This window comes from Grampus griseus, assembly GCF_964374135.1.
Source record: "Grampus griseus genome assembly, chromosome: 18".
NCBI classification, from domain to species: Eukaryota; Metazoa; Chordata; class Mammalia; order Artiodactyla; family Delphinidae; genus Grampus; species Grampus griseus.
In genome coordinates this window covers 2,258,850-2,275,569 of record NC_139012.1, presented here as the reverse complement: position 1 = coordinate 2,275,569, position 16,720 = coordinate 2,258,850, and the positions used below count along the sequence as shown (strand labels likewise).

Genomic DNA, 16,720 nt, shown 5'->3' with positions numbered 1-16,720 from the left:
GGTTCCGTTTGTTTCAAGTAAGAGAGTCTTTTCCGTCTCTGGCACGATCAGGCTTGCGGCTCGCCCACTGCGCGAAGAGCGATCCTGGAGGAGTGGGCGTGCGGTGGGAACGCGGGGGGAGTCTGTCTGCTCAGGAGTCGAGTGTGAGAGGCTTCTTGTTTCCAGGTGAGGGGAAAGTACTGAAAACAGTTACGAAACATGTTGTAAACTCAGAACTTAGCTAGAGAAGGACTGCTAAATAGTTCTGTTCACCTTCCCGGGAAGGTGCCTGGGGCGCGTGCGGTCGTTCGGTCCCGTGGCGGGGACTCTGCTCCTGGTCTCCTGCGCGGGTGGCCCCCTGACCCTCGGAGCCCGGTGCGGGGTGTGGGCGCAGTGTCAGGGGACTCAGCTCGCTCTCTCCCCTGTGACGACCTTGCAGACATCGGCCTGGGAAGTGACTCCGTGTGTGCCCGGCCCTCCTCTCACCGGATCAAGTCTTTTGACTCCCTGGGACCCCAGCCTTCGCACGGTCGGACTTCAAAATTGTTCCAGGGCCAGTATCGGAGTTTGGTAAGTGTGAGAGTTGGTCCCTGAGAATGGGAGTGTGTTGGGGAGCCGGGCGTGTGCAGCGTGTCTGGAAGGACACACGGGCCTCCGGGGAGTTGCTCAGCCAGAGGGTGGTTTGCCTTTGCTGCCGTTGCTCCTATTCTCGGGTCTGACGTTTGCCCATCACCAGATTATCCGCGTGTCATGCTTCATGACGGCTTCTAAGAAATCTGTGTATTTGGGGCGCTCTATTTTAAGATATAGACCTGTTTATCTGGAGGGATGTGACCTTTAAAATGTTTTCCTGGTCACTTGCATCATATTTTCTTATCTACTCTGCACAAAGGTACGGAAGTTTGGGAATAAGAAATCCATACCTAGTACTTAGATGATGAAGCAATGGCTGGAAGCCGAAGAACCTCGAGGGTTTTTTTCTCTATGAAAGCGTGACAGCGCCCTACTGAGTCAGGACGCAGCTTGTGAAGGAGGGACTCTCTTATAACGGTGCTGGTGAGGTGGGGAAGCCACCTGAGATGAACAGTCCTCCTGGAAAGTGAGGAAAACCCATTTGTAAATCGTCAGGAGACAGGCTGCGAGCACAGGCTTGGAAATGAGGACCTGAGAAGGTGAAGTACAGGGCCGAGCGGAGACCGTGGGGAGGGGCCGCCCCATCCGCCAGCCAGGGCGCGTGTCCACCTGCCGAACAGCCGAGCCCGCTCTGGACCGGATGGTGGCCTGGTCCTCAGCTCGATCAGCCGGTGCTGTGACTTCGCTTCATGCGACACTTTAGTAAATTATTGTATGTTAGAGAATCAGGGAGCTCGTCCTGTGAGTCTGAAGAGAACCGACCCCCCTGGAGTCTTCAGAGACCACCGCTCTCTACTTTACCACAAGAGAGTGTTGCCCAGTAAGCTGGTGTGATCCTCGGAAACGGAAGTTAACCTCGTTGGAGCTGTGTGTTGTAGAGAGAAGTTAATTTGAGTTTGGTCACGAAGCAGCGGTAAAAACGGAGAGCTGTAGAAGGGATATAATTTTTATGTGTTTTTGAACTTTTTGAACTCGAACTAACTCTCCATGCTGTGTGTCTGTGACTGTTCTTCCTCTCTGAGAAGTCCCATTGCCCTGTTTCAGGCCTTGTGAACAACACAACACACCTGAGCGTTTTTTCTCTGTGCCAGCTCTGGCTGGTTCCGTGTCTCACCTGGACTGACTCATGTGACCCTCATGGCCACCCCGTGAGGCTGGACGGACTTAGAGGGTCCCATTGCAAGCTCTGTGGTCCAAAGCAAGGGAAGATGCCCAGACCACTTGAAAAATAGTTTCAGTTAGCTCTGAAATGTGCAAGGAAAATGCAAGAAAAATCAGGCTTTGGATAAAGAAACCTTTCTGTCTGACCCATTCGCTTGTGGCAGTTGTCGGGTTTTTTGTTTGTTTTGTTTTTGAGTAAATGAGGACTGGATTGCAAAGGAATAATTTTAGTAAGATAAAGTTAAATGTTCTGTTGTGATGAATGTTGCTGAGATCACGGTAGGTATAGCATTGGTGTTTCATTAGCAAGAGAAAGTTCGAGTTACATCAGAACTAAAAAGCCCCAGCCACCTTGCCTGTGCCGTGGACCCGGTGAGCCACTCACGAGGCGAATGCGGTGAGACTCCTCTTGACCTGCTAGGTAAGAATAACGATTTCAGACTTCCCTGGCGGCACAGTAGTTAGGAATCCGCCTGCCACTGCAGGGGACACGGGTTCGAGCCCTGGTCCAGGAAGATCCCACATGCCGCGGAGTGACTGAGCCCGTGCGCCACAACTACTGAGCCTGCACTCTAGAGCCCGCGAGCCACAACTACTGAGCCCACGTGCCAGAAGTACTGAAGCCCGTGCGCCTAGAGCCCGTGCTCCTCAACAAGAGAAGCCACCGCAGTGAGAAGCCCACGCACCACAACGAAGAGCAGCGCCCGCTCGCCGCAACTAGAGAAAGCCCACGTGCAGCAACGAAGACCCAAGGCAGCCAAGAATAAAATAAATAAATTTATTTAAAAAAAAAAAGGGAATAATGATTTCTCCACCCCTCGTTTCAGGGGAGCTTTTAGAAAAGGGAGGAAAAGAGCTGAAGCGGTAAGCTAGTGACTGAATACGCCCTTTCTAGCCTCCCAGGGCAGCAGCAGCGGTGGCGGTAGCCCCCCGTGCGGAGGGCTGGGCTGTCTGCCTGGTGCGTGGTCCTCACCCTGCCTGGGCTCGCGCCCGCTCACAGCGCTCCTAGAGCCCATCCTTGAGTGTAGGCCGTGCTCCACGGCTGGGATCCTGTGGCGTCAGAATGAAGGGGTCCAGCCTGGCCGCCTGGCCCTGTGCAGACGTCACCCTGTCCTGTGCTTAGTGGAGTGTCCCTTTCTGAGGTGGGGAAGGCGTCCCTGGTGTTTGCCTGGCCTGCAGCTGTAGGGAGAGTGTAGGTCACCGCCTCGGCAGCGTCCTGATGAGAGCCCCGTGTGCCACCTGGATGCCGCCCGGCGTGCGCCCAGCAGTAGGGGGACAGACAGACCGGCAGCAGGGCTCCCAGGGCAGTTTGACCTCCTTAGGGGCCTGCTCTGCACCTGTGTTTGTTACGTGTCATGTTCGTTATTGGAATTTGTCACCCGAATCGGCTCTGCAAAGCCAGGGGAAGTCACAAAAAGGAGAATGTCATGGAGATCAGAGTAGACGGCTGATGAGTGATGACAGTGGTCTGCAGAGAGAGAGAACCTGACACAGTGTATGAGCGGGTCATGTTTCTCTGAGCAGAGCGAGGACAGCGTGTGTGTGCTGTGTCCCGGCTGTGACGTGAGCCCTGTCTGGCCCTCACTGCTCAGGTGCCCCTGCCACCCCGCGTTTGAGGGGACAGTGGTCAGCCAGAGGCTTCCTGCCAAATGTGGATGAGAGATTGCTTTATCGAATATTCTAAGTATTGAATGTGAAGTATGCATTAAATGTTTAATCCGTTAGATATTTAATATATGAATTTGAATTATTAAACATGATTTATAGCAGTTAACGTATAAACACATAAATAGATAAACACACATGAACTATTTTAGGCATTCTGTCAGCTCCTCTTCTTGACGTTCTGCCTGAGCACTGTGTTTGTGCTTTGTCTTTTTCATCTTGCTTAGTGATACACGAACCTAGTTTAAAGACTCAGGTAACTCTGCAAGACTTGCTATTAGGAAACAATCAGTAGAGACACAACCGCTTCCCATGTTTTCTCTGTGTCTCTCTAAATAAAATGCCTTTTATAAAGGTTGGTTTGGGTTTTTTTTTTTAAAATAACACAGTGTTGCCACTGTGGACGTCCCACAGTGGCAGGGGGCATCAGGGCTCTTCCACTTCCCCTGGGCCTTAGCTTCACGGGTGCTTCCGGGCCTCCCTTCCCCGTGGCTGAGTCCTCTAGTGGCTTCGTTGGGTGGGTGTTAGTGCAACACCATCATGACCCAGACTCACAGTGGGGCCACCGTGTGCTGGGACTGTGCTTTCCTGATGACCTTCTGTTGCCTCTTTAGTTTTCTGTGCACCTTGTGCAGATTATAGTCTGGTCTGTGGCCTTTCTTGAAAGAATCTCGTCTGCGCATTCAGACGTGTTCGGGTTTTTCAGTTTCCTCTTCCTGGGGGCCGCTGGTGAAGTCTTCTGGCTGCCGGAGCGTCTCTTGGTTGCAGGCAGGACGTGCCAGCTGCCGCCTCTGCGCTTCCCTCATCACCTGCAGACTCCTTTGACCCGAGTCGACTTCCTCCATGTCTTTCTGGGTCTTCACTTTTTTCGTGGTTAATTCCCTGTTTTGGAGGAGTGCATCTTATACTAACTTCTTGAGCAAGGGTGCAGGGGAGGTAAAGTTGTTCAGATCTTGCATATCCACAGACGTCTTTTTTATCCTGAGACGAAAGTTTTTTTGTCTTTAGTTTTCTGCAGTTTAGTTACAGTGTGACTTGGTCCAGATTTCTTTAGGTGTGTCCTGTGTGGGGTTCACTCAGCTTCTTGACCCTGTGTGTTTGTGTCTTTTGTCACATTTGGGACATTTTTAGTCGTATTTCTTAGACTCCTTTTCAACTCTGTCCTTTCTCCTCCAAGACTTCGATGGTTCCAATCTTAGATCTTTGTCATTTCCCCCAAGTCCCTGGGGCTCTCAATTTTTTTTCACTCTGTCAGTTTGAGTAGATTTTGTAAGTTCTGTTTCATTTCTGGGATTTTCTATTTTGTCTGTTTTGAGAGAGCTTCATCTTAGTGTTGGGATCCATGTCTTTTCTCAGTCAGGCTCCGATTTTCCTTGTTCTTGGAATAAGGGGTGTCTTCAGTTCTATCCTAGACACTTGGGAGAGTGTGTTGGAAGATGCTGGATCCTGCTGAGATCTTGCGTCTGCGGCTGCAGCCCTGGCTGATGGGGTTTTGTGTGGCGGTCCTGGCTGAGGGTGGTAGACCGTGGTTCTGGGGACAGCTTGGTTTCCTTGCTGTGGTGTCGGGTCAGATTCATTGACCTGGTGTCACTGGGCTTTCTCTTGGACCCCTGACAGTGCTGCTGGAGGGGGGTCGGGGAGACGCTGGGCCTGGCTCCCCCCACGAGGCTGGGTGGAGGGCAGGGGACAGCTGTGTGGGCATATGGGGCTGCCTGCTGCCACCTGGGGGGACTGGACGCTGGACTCCCAGCCTCATCTTGGCTGATGTCACTGGTGCTGGAGGAGCTCTGGGGCTTGGTGGGCCACGGGACGTCCTGCCTGGTCCCCTTGGACACCCGCGTGCTGGCTGAGTGGCCCATGTGCTGTCCCTTTCCCGCCGCTTTGGCCAGGAGAGCAGACTCTGCTTGGGGATTTTTGTTTGTCGACTTCCGTTGGCAGTTCCAGGTTGCAGGCCTCCCCAGCACCCGGTCTGGGATAGATGGAGACAGACATTCCAGCCAGTCTGCCTTCCTCTGCCCACTTTTCAGAGATCTGCAGTTAGGCTTAATCTCTGAGAAAGATGCAGGTTAAAATGAGGTACCCTTTCTTCCTGTCGGTTTGGCAGTATCCAGTGTCGGTGAGTGTTTGAAGCAGTCAGACGTCTTAGACGCTGCTGGCGGGAATGTCTGGGACCTTTTTGGAGGGCAACTTAGCAATGGGCGTTAAGATTTAAAATGTGTCATCCGTGTTCTCTGACCTGAATTTAACGTATCGGCTCATTTACAGGCGTGTGCAAAGACATGTGCAGACAGTTCTGATGCAGCCTTGTTTTGCAGTAGAAAGCAACTAGACATGGTCTCAGGTCTAGTAGTGGAGACTTGGTTAAGTAACTAATGGCACTGCCGTACAGTGTAATATTAAGCAGTTAGTTAAGACTGAAGTAATTAAGGACTGCTAGGAAGATGCTCACAGTGTGTTAACTTGTTGCAAACTGTAGAGGAGCGTGTAGCGTGTAAATGTGTGTGGAAGTGTGTCTCTGCTCGTGTGGGCACCACCCTGGCAGGAATAGGCCCTTTGCAGCCATTGAGGGTTTCCTCCAGGACTGGACCTGGGGCAGTGGACAGGGCCGTGGGGACTTTGGTGTGTCCAGCGCTCCTCTGCCACATGAACGGGGTGGTTACGCCCTGTCTGTCCAAGCGAAATCTGTTCGTGTCATCACAGTGTAGAATGTGTGTCCTTCATGACGTCTCCTCCCTTCTCCCCTTTTTAGGACATGACGGATAATAGCAACAATCAGCTGGTCGTAAGAGCCAAGTTTAACTTCCAGCAGACGAATGAAGACGAGCTGTCCTTTGCGAAAGGCGACGTCATCCACGTCACGCGGGTGGAGGAAGGGGGCTGGTGGGAGGGCACGCACAGCGGCAGGACCGGCTGGTTCCCCAGCAACTACGTGCGCGAGATCAAGCCCAGCGGTGAGTGGCCGGCGGGGGAGCAGGAGGCAGGGCACGTGCCCCCTGTCCTGGGCGGGACCAGTCTCCCGTGTCCTTTCTGCGAGGGGGAGTGGTGTTTGCCCCCGCGCTGGGGAAAGGGCTGCACGGTCACAGGCTAGCTCTTCATTCCGTTGCAACATCAGCACTATAAAATAGAGGCTTACTCTGTTATTTTCCCTTTGTAAGGAGAAACATCTCAAATCTGTTGGGGTTTATTTTTGTGGGTACGCTTTTACATAAGGTAAACCTTATCGCCCTTTGTAGGGCTGCTGTCGGGACTGAGAGCTGGCTCTGTCCCGCAGGCTGTGGCGGCTTCTTGCTGTGGTGGGTTTCTTGCTGTGGGTGCTTTTGCCCGTCATGTACAGTTAAGTAATTTCTGTCCTTTTCTTTGTGCTCATAATAGCATTTTAAAATGCATCGCTTTCCTTAGGTTTTCTGCAATTGCTTAACATTACTGAATTTAAAAAATCACTCAGATGTTTTGAAAGGGAATAGTGAGTGGTACTGGCACTGTTTTCATTTCTGCTTAGATTCACGTCGTGGAATCGCGGTTCTCTCTGCGGCCTGGGATCTGTGATTTGTGTCACTCCGGTATGGGTGTGGAAGTGCAGGCGCACGGCCTCTGCGTGTGTGTGTGTGGTGCTGTCCTGCGTGGCGTCACGGGGGGGAATGGCAGGCCTCCCGAGCACGTCTGCCCAGTAGTCCCTCGTTCCCTGAAGCAGCGTTCATTTATCGATAGAGACTGCTGGTTTTATCAGTGCAGTCATGTAGTCCTTGCCTTCATGGGTTCATGTGTGTATGTGTATATGTTTGTATTCATATGGAGCTGGGGTGTAGGCGCTCTGATGAGTGAGATTTCAGAACCAGCGTCTTAAAGGGAAGAGTGGGTGGCCGGAGACGCAGAGGTGGGGAGGGATTTGCAGGCCGAGTCTGCTGTGACTTGACTTGCATGTCGTCCATTGTCTGGAAAGGCCTTGCTGTGTGCTGCGGTGTTCTGCTTCTGCCTGGGGAGAGTGGTGGTGGTCCGCGGTGCGGGTAGGGCCGCGTGGAAGGAGTGTGATGGGAGCGGCTCCGCGTGGGGAGGAGCCCCGGGGCCCACGGGCATTTCAGGTTAGGGTGCGGGGACGGCGCTCCCTCGTGGGGTCAGCGGGGCTCCCTCGTGCGCGTTGGTGCAGCCTGTGCTGCGGGCCTGGTGGCACAGAGCAGGAGCCCGGGGAGCGCTAATTGCTGCTCTTTGACTTTTTGAGGTAGCAAGAAGAAGAGCTGTCTAAAAGTGAACGTGACAGTTTTGATAAAACGAGTATTTTCCTAGCAGTGACGCCAAACCATAAGTATTTTAATAAGGCAGCCTGCAGCCCTGATTGGTAAAGGTTTCGGTGTTGGATTTTGGGGGGGAATAACACGTGCTGCTTCTGTCTTTTTTAGATTGTAGTAAAATTTACCATAATGTAAAATTGACCGCTTTAACCGTTTAAAAAAAATGTTTACGTGTACAGTGTAGTGGCACTAAGTACGTTCACACTGTTGTGCAGCCACCACCACCATCCGTCTCAGAGCGTCCTCATCTTCCCAGATTCTCAACCCATCAAACAATCCCTGTCTCCCCTGAGCCCCTGGCAGTCCCCATGCGACTCTGTCTCGACTGACGTTTGACTCCTAAGAGCCTCATGTTAGGGGAATCATACATGATTTGTCCTTTTGTGACAGGCTTATTTCACTCAGCATGTCTTCTGGGTTCACCTGTGTTGTAGTGTGTGTGTCAGAATTTCACTCCTTTTTAAGGCTGAATAATATGCCCTTGTACGGTTATGCCACTGATAAACCCTCACACCTCTGTGTTTCTCCTCTGTTCTCACACTGCCGCCACACTTGGAGCACTTCTTACACCAGTGTGTGGGCTTTCCACACATCACGCCACTGGATCACACCAGCTAGGTGTCCTGCAGTTCAGTTCAGTTCTGATAGCCATCTGCCTGGGGTCAGTGTCACAGAGGTTGACGGCTCAGGCCCACAAGACTGACCCCACTTCATACGCCACCAGCCCCAGGTTGTCACCTGGGCTTCTGACCAACTGGCTGTAAATCGGGGTTCCTGTGACCCTCTCCTAGAGTTTGATAATTTGCTGGAAGGGCTCACAGAACTCGGGGGGAGCGCTCCTCAGGTTTCCTGGTTTATCCCGGAGGAGAGGACACAGATGAACAGCCGGATGAAGAGGCACAGGGGGCGAGGCCCAGAAGGGTCCCAGGCGCGGGAGATTCTGTCCCCGTGGAGTTGGGGTGCCACCTTCCTGGCACGTAGGTGTGTTCCCCGACCTGGAAGCTCTCTGAACCCCACGCTGTTGGGATTTTACGGAGGTTTCATCACAGAGGCATGAGTGATGGTTAACTCAGTCTCCAGCCCTCTTGCCTTCCCGAGAATGGGGCGGGGCTGAAAGCTCCGAGCTTCTAATCACGGCTTGGTCGTTGTGGTGACCAGGAGCCACCCAGAAGCCCCCCTGGAGTCGCCTCATGAGAACAAAGGACGCCCCTGTCACCCAGGAAACTCCAGGGGGTTTAGGGACTGTGTGTCAGGAACAGGGTCAGAGACCCAGTGTTAGAACAGAAGATGCTCCCAGTGGCCTCGTCAGGAGTTCCGAGGGCTTCAGGAGCCTCGTGCCAGGAACCGGGGGCAGAGACCAGTACATATGTGTACGTGTTTTTATTTCACACCCGAATTTTATTTATCCATTCTTCTGTTCCTAGACTTTTGGGTGGTTTCTAGCTTTTGGCTCTTGTGAATAATGTTGCCGTGAACATGGCTGTACAGATGTCTGTCCTGAGTCCTTTCAGTTCTCCTGGGTATATTCCTAGGAGTGCAATTGCTGGCTCATACAGTGACTATGTTCGGTTTTTGAGGAACTGCTGTGCTGCTTCCACAGCAGCTACACCATTTCACATTCCCATCAGCAATGCACGGGGATTCCTGTTTCTCCACATCTTTGCTGACACTTGTTGTTTTCTGTTTTGTTTTGTTTTTTTGATAATGGCCATCCTAACGGGTGTAAAGTGGTATCTCATTGTTGCTCTTTTTCTATAGTTGATATCGTTCTATTGTTGATAATAAAAGCAGTGTATTTTCATTATCATAATAACACAGTTAGCAATAATAGCCAAGTTTTTATGTTCTGGTTCCTGTAGAAAGTGCTTTTCATCTGTGACTTCAGTCCTCACCACAACTCCAGAGGATAAGTACTGTTGGGATATTCAGGGCGTAGGGTACACATGTCCTCAGGGGTCACAGAGCTGGTGGTGGACACGTCCTCAGGGGTCACAGAGCTGGTGGCGGGCACGTCCTCAGGGGTCACAGAGCTGGTGGTGGGCACGTCCTCAGGGGGTCACAGAGCTGGTGGTGGGCACATCCTCAGGGGGTCACAGAGCTGGTGATGGGCACGTCCTCAGGGGGTCACGGAGCTGGTGATGGGCACGTCCTCAGGGGGTCACGGAGCTGGTGATGGGCACGTCCTCAGGGGGTCACGGAGCTGGTGATGGGCACGTCCTCGGGGTCACGGAGCTGGTGATGGGCACGTCCTCAGGGGGTCACGGAGCTGGTGGTGGGGCACGTCCTCAGGGGGTCACGGAGCTGGTGATGGGCACGTCCTCGGGGTCACGGAGCTGGTGATGGGCACGTCCTCAGGGGGTCACGGAGCTGGTGGTGGGGCACGTCCTCAGGGGGTCACGGAGCTGGTGATGGGCACGTCCTCGGGGTCACGGAGCTGGTGATGGGCACGTCCTCAGGGGGTCACGGAGCTGGTGATGGGCACGTCCTCAGGGGGTCACGGAGCTGGTGATGGGCACGTCCTCGGGGTCACGGAGCTGGTGATGGGCACGTCCTCAGGGGGTCACGGAGCTGGTGATGGGCACGTCCTCAGGGGGTCACGGAGCTGGTGATGGGCACGTCCTCAGGGGGTCACGGAGCTGGTGGTGGGCACGTCCTCGGGGTCACGGAGCTGGTGGTGGGGCACGCCATAAAGAGTGGAACTTGCTGATTGTGCAGACGTCTGTTGAATCTGTGCCTCTTGAATTTTGCTGTGCACAGCTCATTTAAATGGGAATTCTGGTCTGATTTTGAGTCACCATAGTAAGAGTGCAAATGAATTTTTCCTTTTCAGGTATTTCTCCAAAGTTAACCTTTGAAAATTACGCTGCAAAGATAGTCCCAGAGGGTTGTTTTCAGGTGGATGAGAGTATGGTCAGTGTCGTCTGTTGTTTTCAGGTGGATGTGTGAGTGTGGTCAGTGCCATTTGTGGTGGCGGGTTGTCACAGCTGTTGGCCTCTGAGCATCTAGCAGCCTGGCATGAGTGTTCTGCTCTCAGCCCCACTTTTGGAGGGGGGTTTTGGGGCTGAGAGCCGGGGGTGGCGAGGGGGGCAGATGTGGCTCTAAGGAGAACCAGCCATTGCATGTTTATGAGTGTTTACCTGCATCAGGAGTGACTGCATCACTTTGTTCTGCCTAAAATTCCTATTTCTGTATCTTAATCCTGTGTTTCTGTGTGTGTGTGTGTGTGTGTGTGTGTGTGTGTGTGTGTGAGAGAGAGAGGGAGAGAGAGGGAGAGAGAGGGAGAGAGAGAGAGACCCCTTTTCATCGTATGTGCGTAACTGCATTGTTGTCCAAGGGCTGTTTGCAGGGGTCACATGGAATCCCTAGTTTTCATACCAAACTGAGACCCAAGTAACTTTGAAAACTTTCCTTTTTTTCCGGTTTGTTTTTTAAAATAATAGGGAATAACATATTTGCTTAAATTGGTGATCTGTTATGCTGAGTATTCTTTATTTGACTGTTGAACCAAAGGAATAACCTCTTTTGGTAAGTTTCTATCCCGGGTGTCCTCAGGTTACTCTCCAGTATATTCTAAGGAAAGCTGTCCCAGTCTGATTTTAAACGTGGGCATTTGAGAAGGAAAGACGTGAAACCATGTTTTTACCGTATCACTCTGTAACAGTTGAGAGTGAAACTCTAGGATCACAGTAACATTTCTGTATTGCATTTTTTTTTAGTAATTAATGTGGCTTTTTGATTTTGGAATAGGTTTCCTTTTTGAAAGGGCAAGTTTAGCATAAGTGTTGTAATTCACAGTGTCATTAATGCTTAATTTTCTGTAAAGAAAATGTGCCAGGTCCCAACATACAGACTTCTCTAACTGGCCATCATGTCAGGGTCATTTCCTTACGAAAGACAAACAGCGACTTCCTTTAAACAGTGAGTTTCTCTTCTGCGTTAAATTTTGATTTGATTTACTAATATTTCTATCGAATAAACAAAGCTGAGATTCCTTCTCCGTGATATCCCCTGGGCTACACGTCTCCGGGTGAGTTCTCGAGTGTCCAGCCTCCGTCCAGCTTCTCGGGTGGGGCGTGTGCGCGGCCGCGGCCGCCTGCCCCCTTGTGGCCGGAGGTGGCAGTGCTCTGGTCAGGCTTCACCCCGCGTGTTTGTGTCTTGGACCTGTGTGTGGTTTCTTGTTTGAAATACTCCCTCCTTGAAGACAGATCTCTTCCAAGAGTCTGCCTGAGGATGCTTCACGTTTTGCTGCAAACGCACTGGATGTTCTTCCTGAATACGTGAAACTCACTTTATTCACACAGATGTATATGTGTATTTTGCACGCACGCGTGATAGTTTCTTAAATTCGAGAGAGATGGAAGGAAAGCAGCCAGGAGGCCGGCTCTGTAGTGAGCGGCGCTGCTGCTGCCCTCCTTCCGGGAACGCGGACACGCTGGGTCTCCCGTGGGTTAGAACGTGAGCACTGCCGTGGCCGGGCTGCTGCTGGGGGCACCCGTGGGCTCGGGATGCTCCCAGGTCCCGGTTCACGTGTGCACCTCGTGCACCGGGTTTCTGTTAAGCGGTCATTTCTGATGCGCTGAGTTTTCTCGTCAGTGAACAGTGAAGGCACTTCTTGGAAGTGTTCCTTTAGGATCGGGTGAGCTTGGGGCGCTGAGTCATGAGCCGTGCTTGGCAGTGATGTGGGAACTTAAATGGCTCTCACTTGCTACTCTCACTTGCAGCGTGATGTTTAATGAGCATTCACACTGCCATTTCCTAAGTTTCTCATTTTCCAGTATTTTCTGTTTATTTTTGGCATACTAAAGTGACATGAAATGCAAGCTGGATTTTGGACGCAGTTATTACTCTGGCTGTGAAAGAGCAGTGTTTGATAGAAATATAACCTGTGCAGGGAGAGGGACAGGGTGACACAGAACCTTGTTTCATTAGTGTGGCAGGGAAAAGCCTCTGCCCTCACCCCCTTCTTTGGCGTGGAATGGGTTTGGGCGTGTGCATGCACACATGTGCATGGGTGCACGTGATGCTGTGTTTCTCAAGGCACCCGGAATGGGGCTGTGCCTCTCCATGCTCTCTCTTCCTGATGCACATTTTTTGGGTGGGGAGAGTATAAAATGTAAGCCTGGCACCTCTGGGGCGTGTGGGGAAGCTCACATATGTACAGAGCGGCCTGCGGTTAGGGGGTTGGTAATTTGTTCTGGAATGTGGAAGGAGTGTCTCTCTAGAGTAACATAATAAACGCACGCTCACACGAACGCCGATGTTACTGGGCCCTGTAGGGCGTGTTCTATGAGCGTGGCCACGTCCCAGTGACCGTGATTAACACCCCCTGGTTCAAGGACACGCCCATGGGTCAACTGTCCTGTAGCAGTTTGGGGTCAGGGTCCATAGTCTTCAGTAATAGAGATGCTCTTTTCAAAAAAAGTTTTATTTGTGAAATATTACGTTAAAAGTAATCCAGGCATGTGAAAACAGAGCACGTGGGACAGAAAAGCCGATGGGGTGACGGGCAGAGGTCGCTTGCTCCCCCCTCCCCCTCTCCTGGCCATCGCCCCTGGGAGACCCCGGCCCCCGCCATGAGCTGCCTTCTCCGCGCAGCCCCTTCTGTGTGTGGTGGGACTTCTCTGCCTGATTTGTGTCCTGCAGACTTTCTCTCTGACTTGTCCTCCCTTGCCCTCTCTCCTGTTGGTTCCCTTTATCAGGAATGCTAACTAATATCGTTTATTTCACGTCCACGGACATTGACAGTCATCTCTTGATGCCCCTCTTTGTAACACGAGGACTTACCCTTGACCTTTTTCCACCTTTGCATTCTGTTTTTCATACTCCAAGGTTGTTAACGATTGCACTCGGTTCTAAAATCACAGCCAACGTCCATTCAACAAATATTTACTTTAGTGGCCACTGTTGTGGGAACTGGGGGAACAACAGTGAAAAAACAACAGAATGTCTACCGATAAATCAGGAAGCCTACCTGAGGTCCCCTGAATAGAAAATTGGGTAGCATGGGTGATGGGGAAGGGGGCGGTGCCCTGTGCTCCCTGCTGGCGTTAAGTAAAGAGAGGAGGGGCTTTGAGAGGATAAAGAAGGCTTAGGGCAGAGCCGCCCCCATGCACGGTGTAGATCTTATTTGGTTCCTAATTCAAATAAGCCAACTACAAAAGCCTTGTTGTAACCGACCGGGAAATTTGAATATGGACTTGCATCAGATAATATTAAGGAATTATTAGGAATTTGTCAGGTGTGATAAGTGCCTGATGTTAGGATTTTAATTAAAGAGGAGAACCCTCTGAGTAGGGTGGACACGGAAGTGTTGGTGGGCTTTGCTGTGAGGCTTCCAGGAGGAAAGAGGGTATGAGAGCAGCCGGGGGCTGGCACCTGTGCAGGCTCAGCAGGGGCACACGTGTGTGGGGTTCTCCCCACTCCTGTGCACACTTGGAGATCTCTGTAACAGAGGCTCAGACCGAGGTTCAGGAGAGTCCACAAGGACAGATTATGGCTAAATGAACCAGGAAGATGCTCAGCAGTTGAAAGCCAATAGGAAGGAGTACAGGGTTGAGGAAACTGGCAGCACGGAAACCAGTGACCGTGGGGCTTAACCCCTGGGGAGCCTGACCGGGGATGGGAGAATGGTTTCCAGGCCGGGTGACAAACAGTGGGGACTCAGAAGCGGGAGCCAGAGTTGGAGTTGTCCTCAGGGTTGAGCGTCGCCCGTGGGCTCCGAGGGGTCAGTGCACACAGCCTGGCGGGAGGGCCGCCACCAGCGCAGAAAGCAGGGCTGTGAAACCTTCGGACAGGAGAGGCAGAGGGAAATGAGGGATGACGAGAGGGAGCCCTTACCCTTCCAGAAAGAGGCGGAAGAAAAGCCCACGATAGCTGGGCCCTGAGGTGGCCGGGGTGTGACTGCCTTTGCCTCTGGAAGCATCGCCAGCGGCAGGGCCGCCCCCCGGGGGTGGAGGGGTGACTGTGTAGGGCTGCCGTGCTGCCCTAGCCCAGGACGCGAGAACTTGCCGTTTCTGGAAAGTCACGCTGCCTGCTCGTTTGCTTTGTTGTCTCCTGAACATCCGGTTAGCTTTTACCTTCCGTGGCTTTTAATCCGCTTTTCATGCTTTCGTTTCTTTGCTTCACTGGACCACACTTGGAGTCCATTCCTCAGATCTTTCCCTTCCCCGTTCCCTCCTCACTGCCCTGTTTACCTGTCCACCAAGATTTTCGTTTTAGTGACCATCGTATTCATTTCTAGAAGTTGTTTCATTCTTTTCCGGATGCTCTTCATTTTCATGATGCCTTTTTAACTCATTATGGTCCTAATTTCTTTCCAGGCATTTTAAGCACATTTGCTGTACAGCCTCCTAGATTATCCTGTTAATTTCTGCATCTCGGGGACTGGTCCCCTCGTATGTTTTCTGTTTACACTCCCTTGGTGGTTCATTCTTCGTGAGCTTGTGCTTTATTTATGGATTGCTCTTTGATGGATGGCTGTTCAGTGGGTACCTCTGCACCCTGGGTTGCAGAAGTGCCTACGGAGACGGCTGACATTGGCTTCCTCCGGGCCCCGAGAGCTTTCTTGCCCTTGGCAAATCCTGGTGGTCCTGCAGGAGATGGTGTGGCCTTGGACTGCACGCTTGGCGGGGTCAGCCTTGGTTTGGTTTCTCACAGGCTGTGTCCCCCATCCCTGAGTGGCCAGCACACTTCCTAGCTGCTTCTCTGGCCGGCGGACGGAAGTCTCTAGGCTTTCTTTCATTAGCCGTGCGGGTCACCAGAGCTCCACCCGGTGGGACGGGGCAGTCCCGTAACAGCACTGGTTGCAGCCCGGCCCCAGGGCAGCTCCCACCACTGCCGGTGCTTTGCGGCCTCCCTCCCCGTCTTCGTTTAGCACATCTGTGTTTAGCTTCGGTTGTTATCGGCGTTTTTGAACATTTATTGCGAGAAAGGGGGGCACGTGTTGCGTCCGTCGGCCCTGGAAGGTGGCGCTGTGCTGTCTTCCTGGCTCCCCCACCTCGTCCCAGCGAGTGCAATCTGTTTTAGCCATTGGATGGGCCAGAACAATGTCTTGTTTTTCTTAGGATAGTGGGAAGGCTGAGTATTTTCTAATATGTTTCCTGTGCATTTTCCTCTGTTATGCGTGCCCATGACTTGGCCTCTGTTATGTTGCACTGACACTTCAAAGTTTTCTCTGGTGGAGGCGCTAGAGGCCACCCGAGGCTCGCAGGGGTCCTGCGCTTCTCCTCGCCCCGCCACCACGGACGACTGTTCCTGGAGCCTGGGCCTGGAGCGTCAGCCAGCGCTGCCCTCCCGGGTCTCCCGCAGGTGGCACGGCGGCAGTTGCACCCTCTGCAGAGGGCGTGTTGGCGGCTCCTTCGTGTGACAGCTCATTGAGCGTCTGGACCCAAGGCTTCGGGCGTGTGTTCGTGACGCCTCCCAGCCCAGAAGTTTCCGTTTAGCGACCAGCACACTGTGTGCTTCCTTTTTCTGAGGGCGAAAAGACAACCTCTTTGGACTTAAACCTTGATTTGTCTGGGTCTCTTCTGCCTGTGCCTTATTTTTATAGAATATTAGTAGATTGAAGCTTGCTTTTGAAAAAGCTTCTTCCTTGTAGTTCTCATAGTAAATCGACTGAATTTTATTAACCGTGATGTTGTGAGGTATGTCTTAAGTTTAAGTAGAATGAGGCAGTTGGCAAGTTATTTGCGTTTAAAAACTCTAAAGCAGATTCAGGTCATTCTCGTGAATTAACCTTGCTGCACCCGTGTTGCTGTGTGTCTTCCTCCACGTGCTGTGTATGGTCCCCGGGGCGGTTATTGAGGCTTCAGCCACCTCCCTTTACTGTCGTCGCATATGCTTCCCCCAAACTGCAGATTTTAAAGATGAAAAGGCATTTTTTTCTTCGGATGGAAATGTCGTAGTTTTTTCTTCCACAGTTAAATGCTTAGCTGCAGATACAAGATTGGGAAGCAAAGTGTATTAGCTAGACTAGATTGGTTTTCCTCCTTGTATTT

At 52.1% G+C, this 16,720-nt stretch overlaps 1 protein-coding gene across 2 annotated transcripts in view; it reads left to right on the top strand.

The window, feature by feature from the left end:
* ARHGEF7 (Rho guanine nucleotide exchange factor 7) overlaps positions 1 to 16,720 on the top strand; it is a gene marked incomplete at its 5' end in the record, with an annotated part of 126,809 nt that overhangs the window by 57,916 nt on the left and 52,173 nt on the right. For both annotated transcript variants that reach the window (XM_082675796.1, XM_082675797.1), the window contains 2 exons: positions 419 to 549; positions 6,188 to 6,389. In XM_082675796.1, the coding sequence (XP_082531922.1) occupies positions 419 to 549; positions 6,188 to 6,389 (333 nt within the window). The remainder of the gene's footprint in view (positions 1 to 418; positions 550 to 6,187; positions 6,390 to 16,720) is intronic.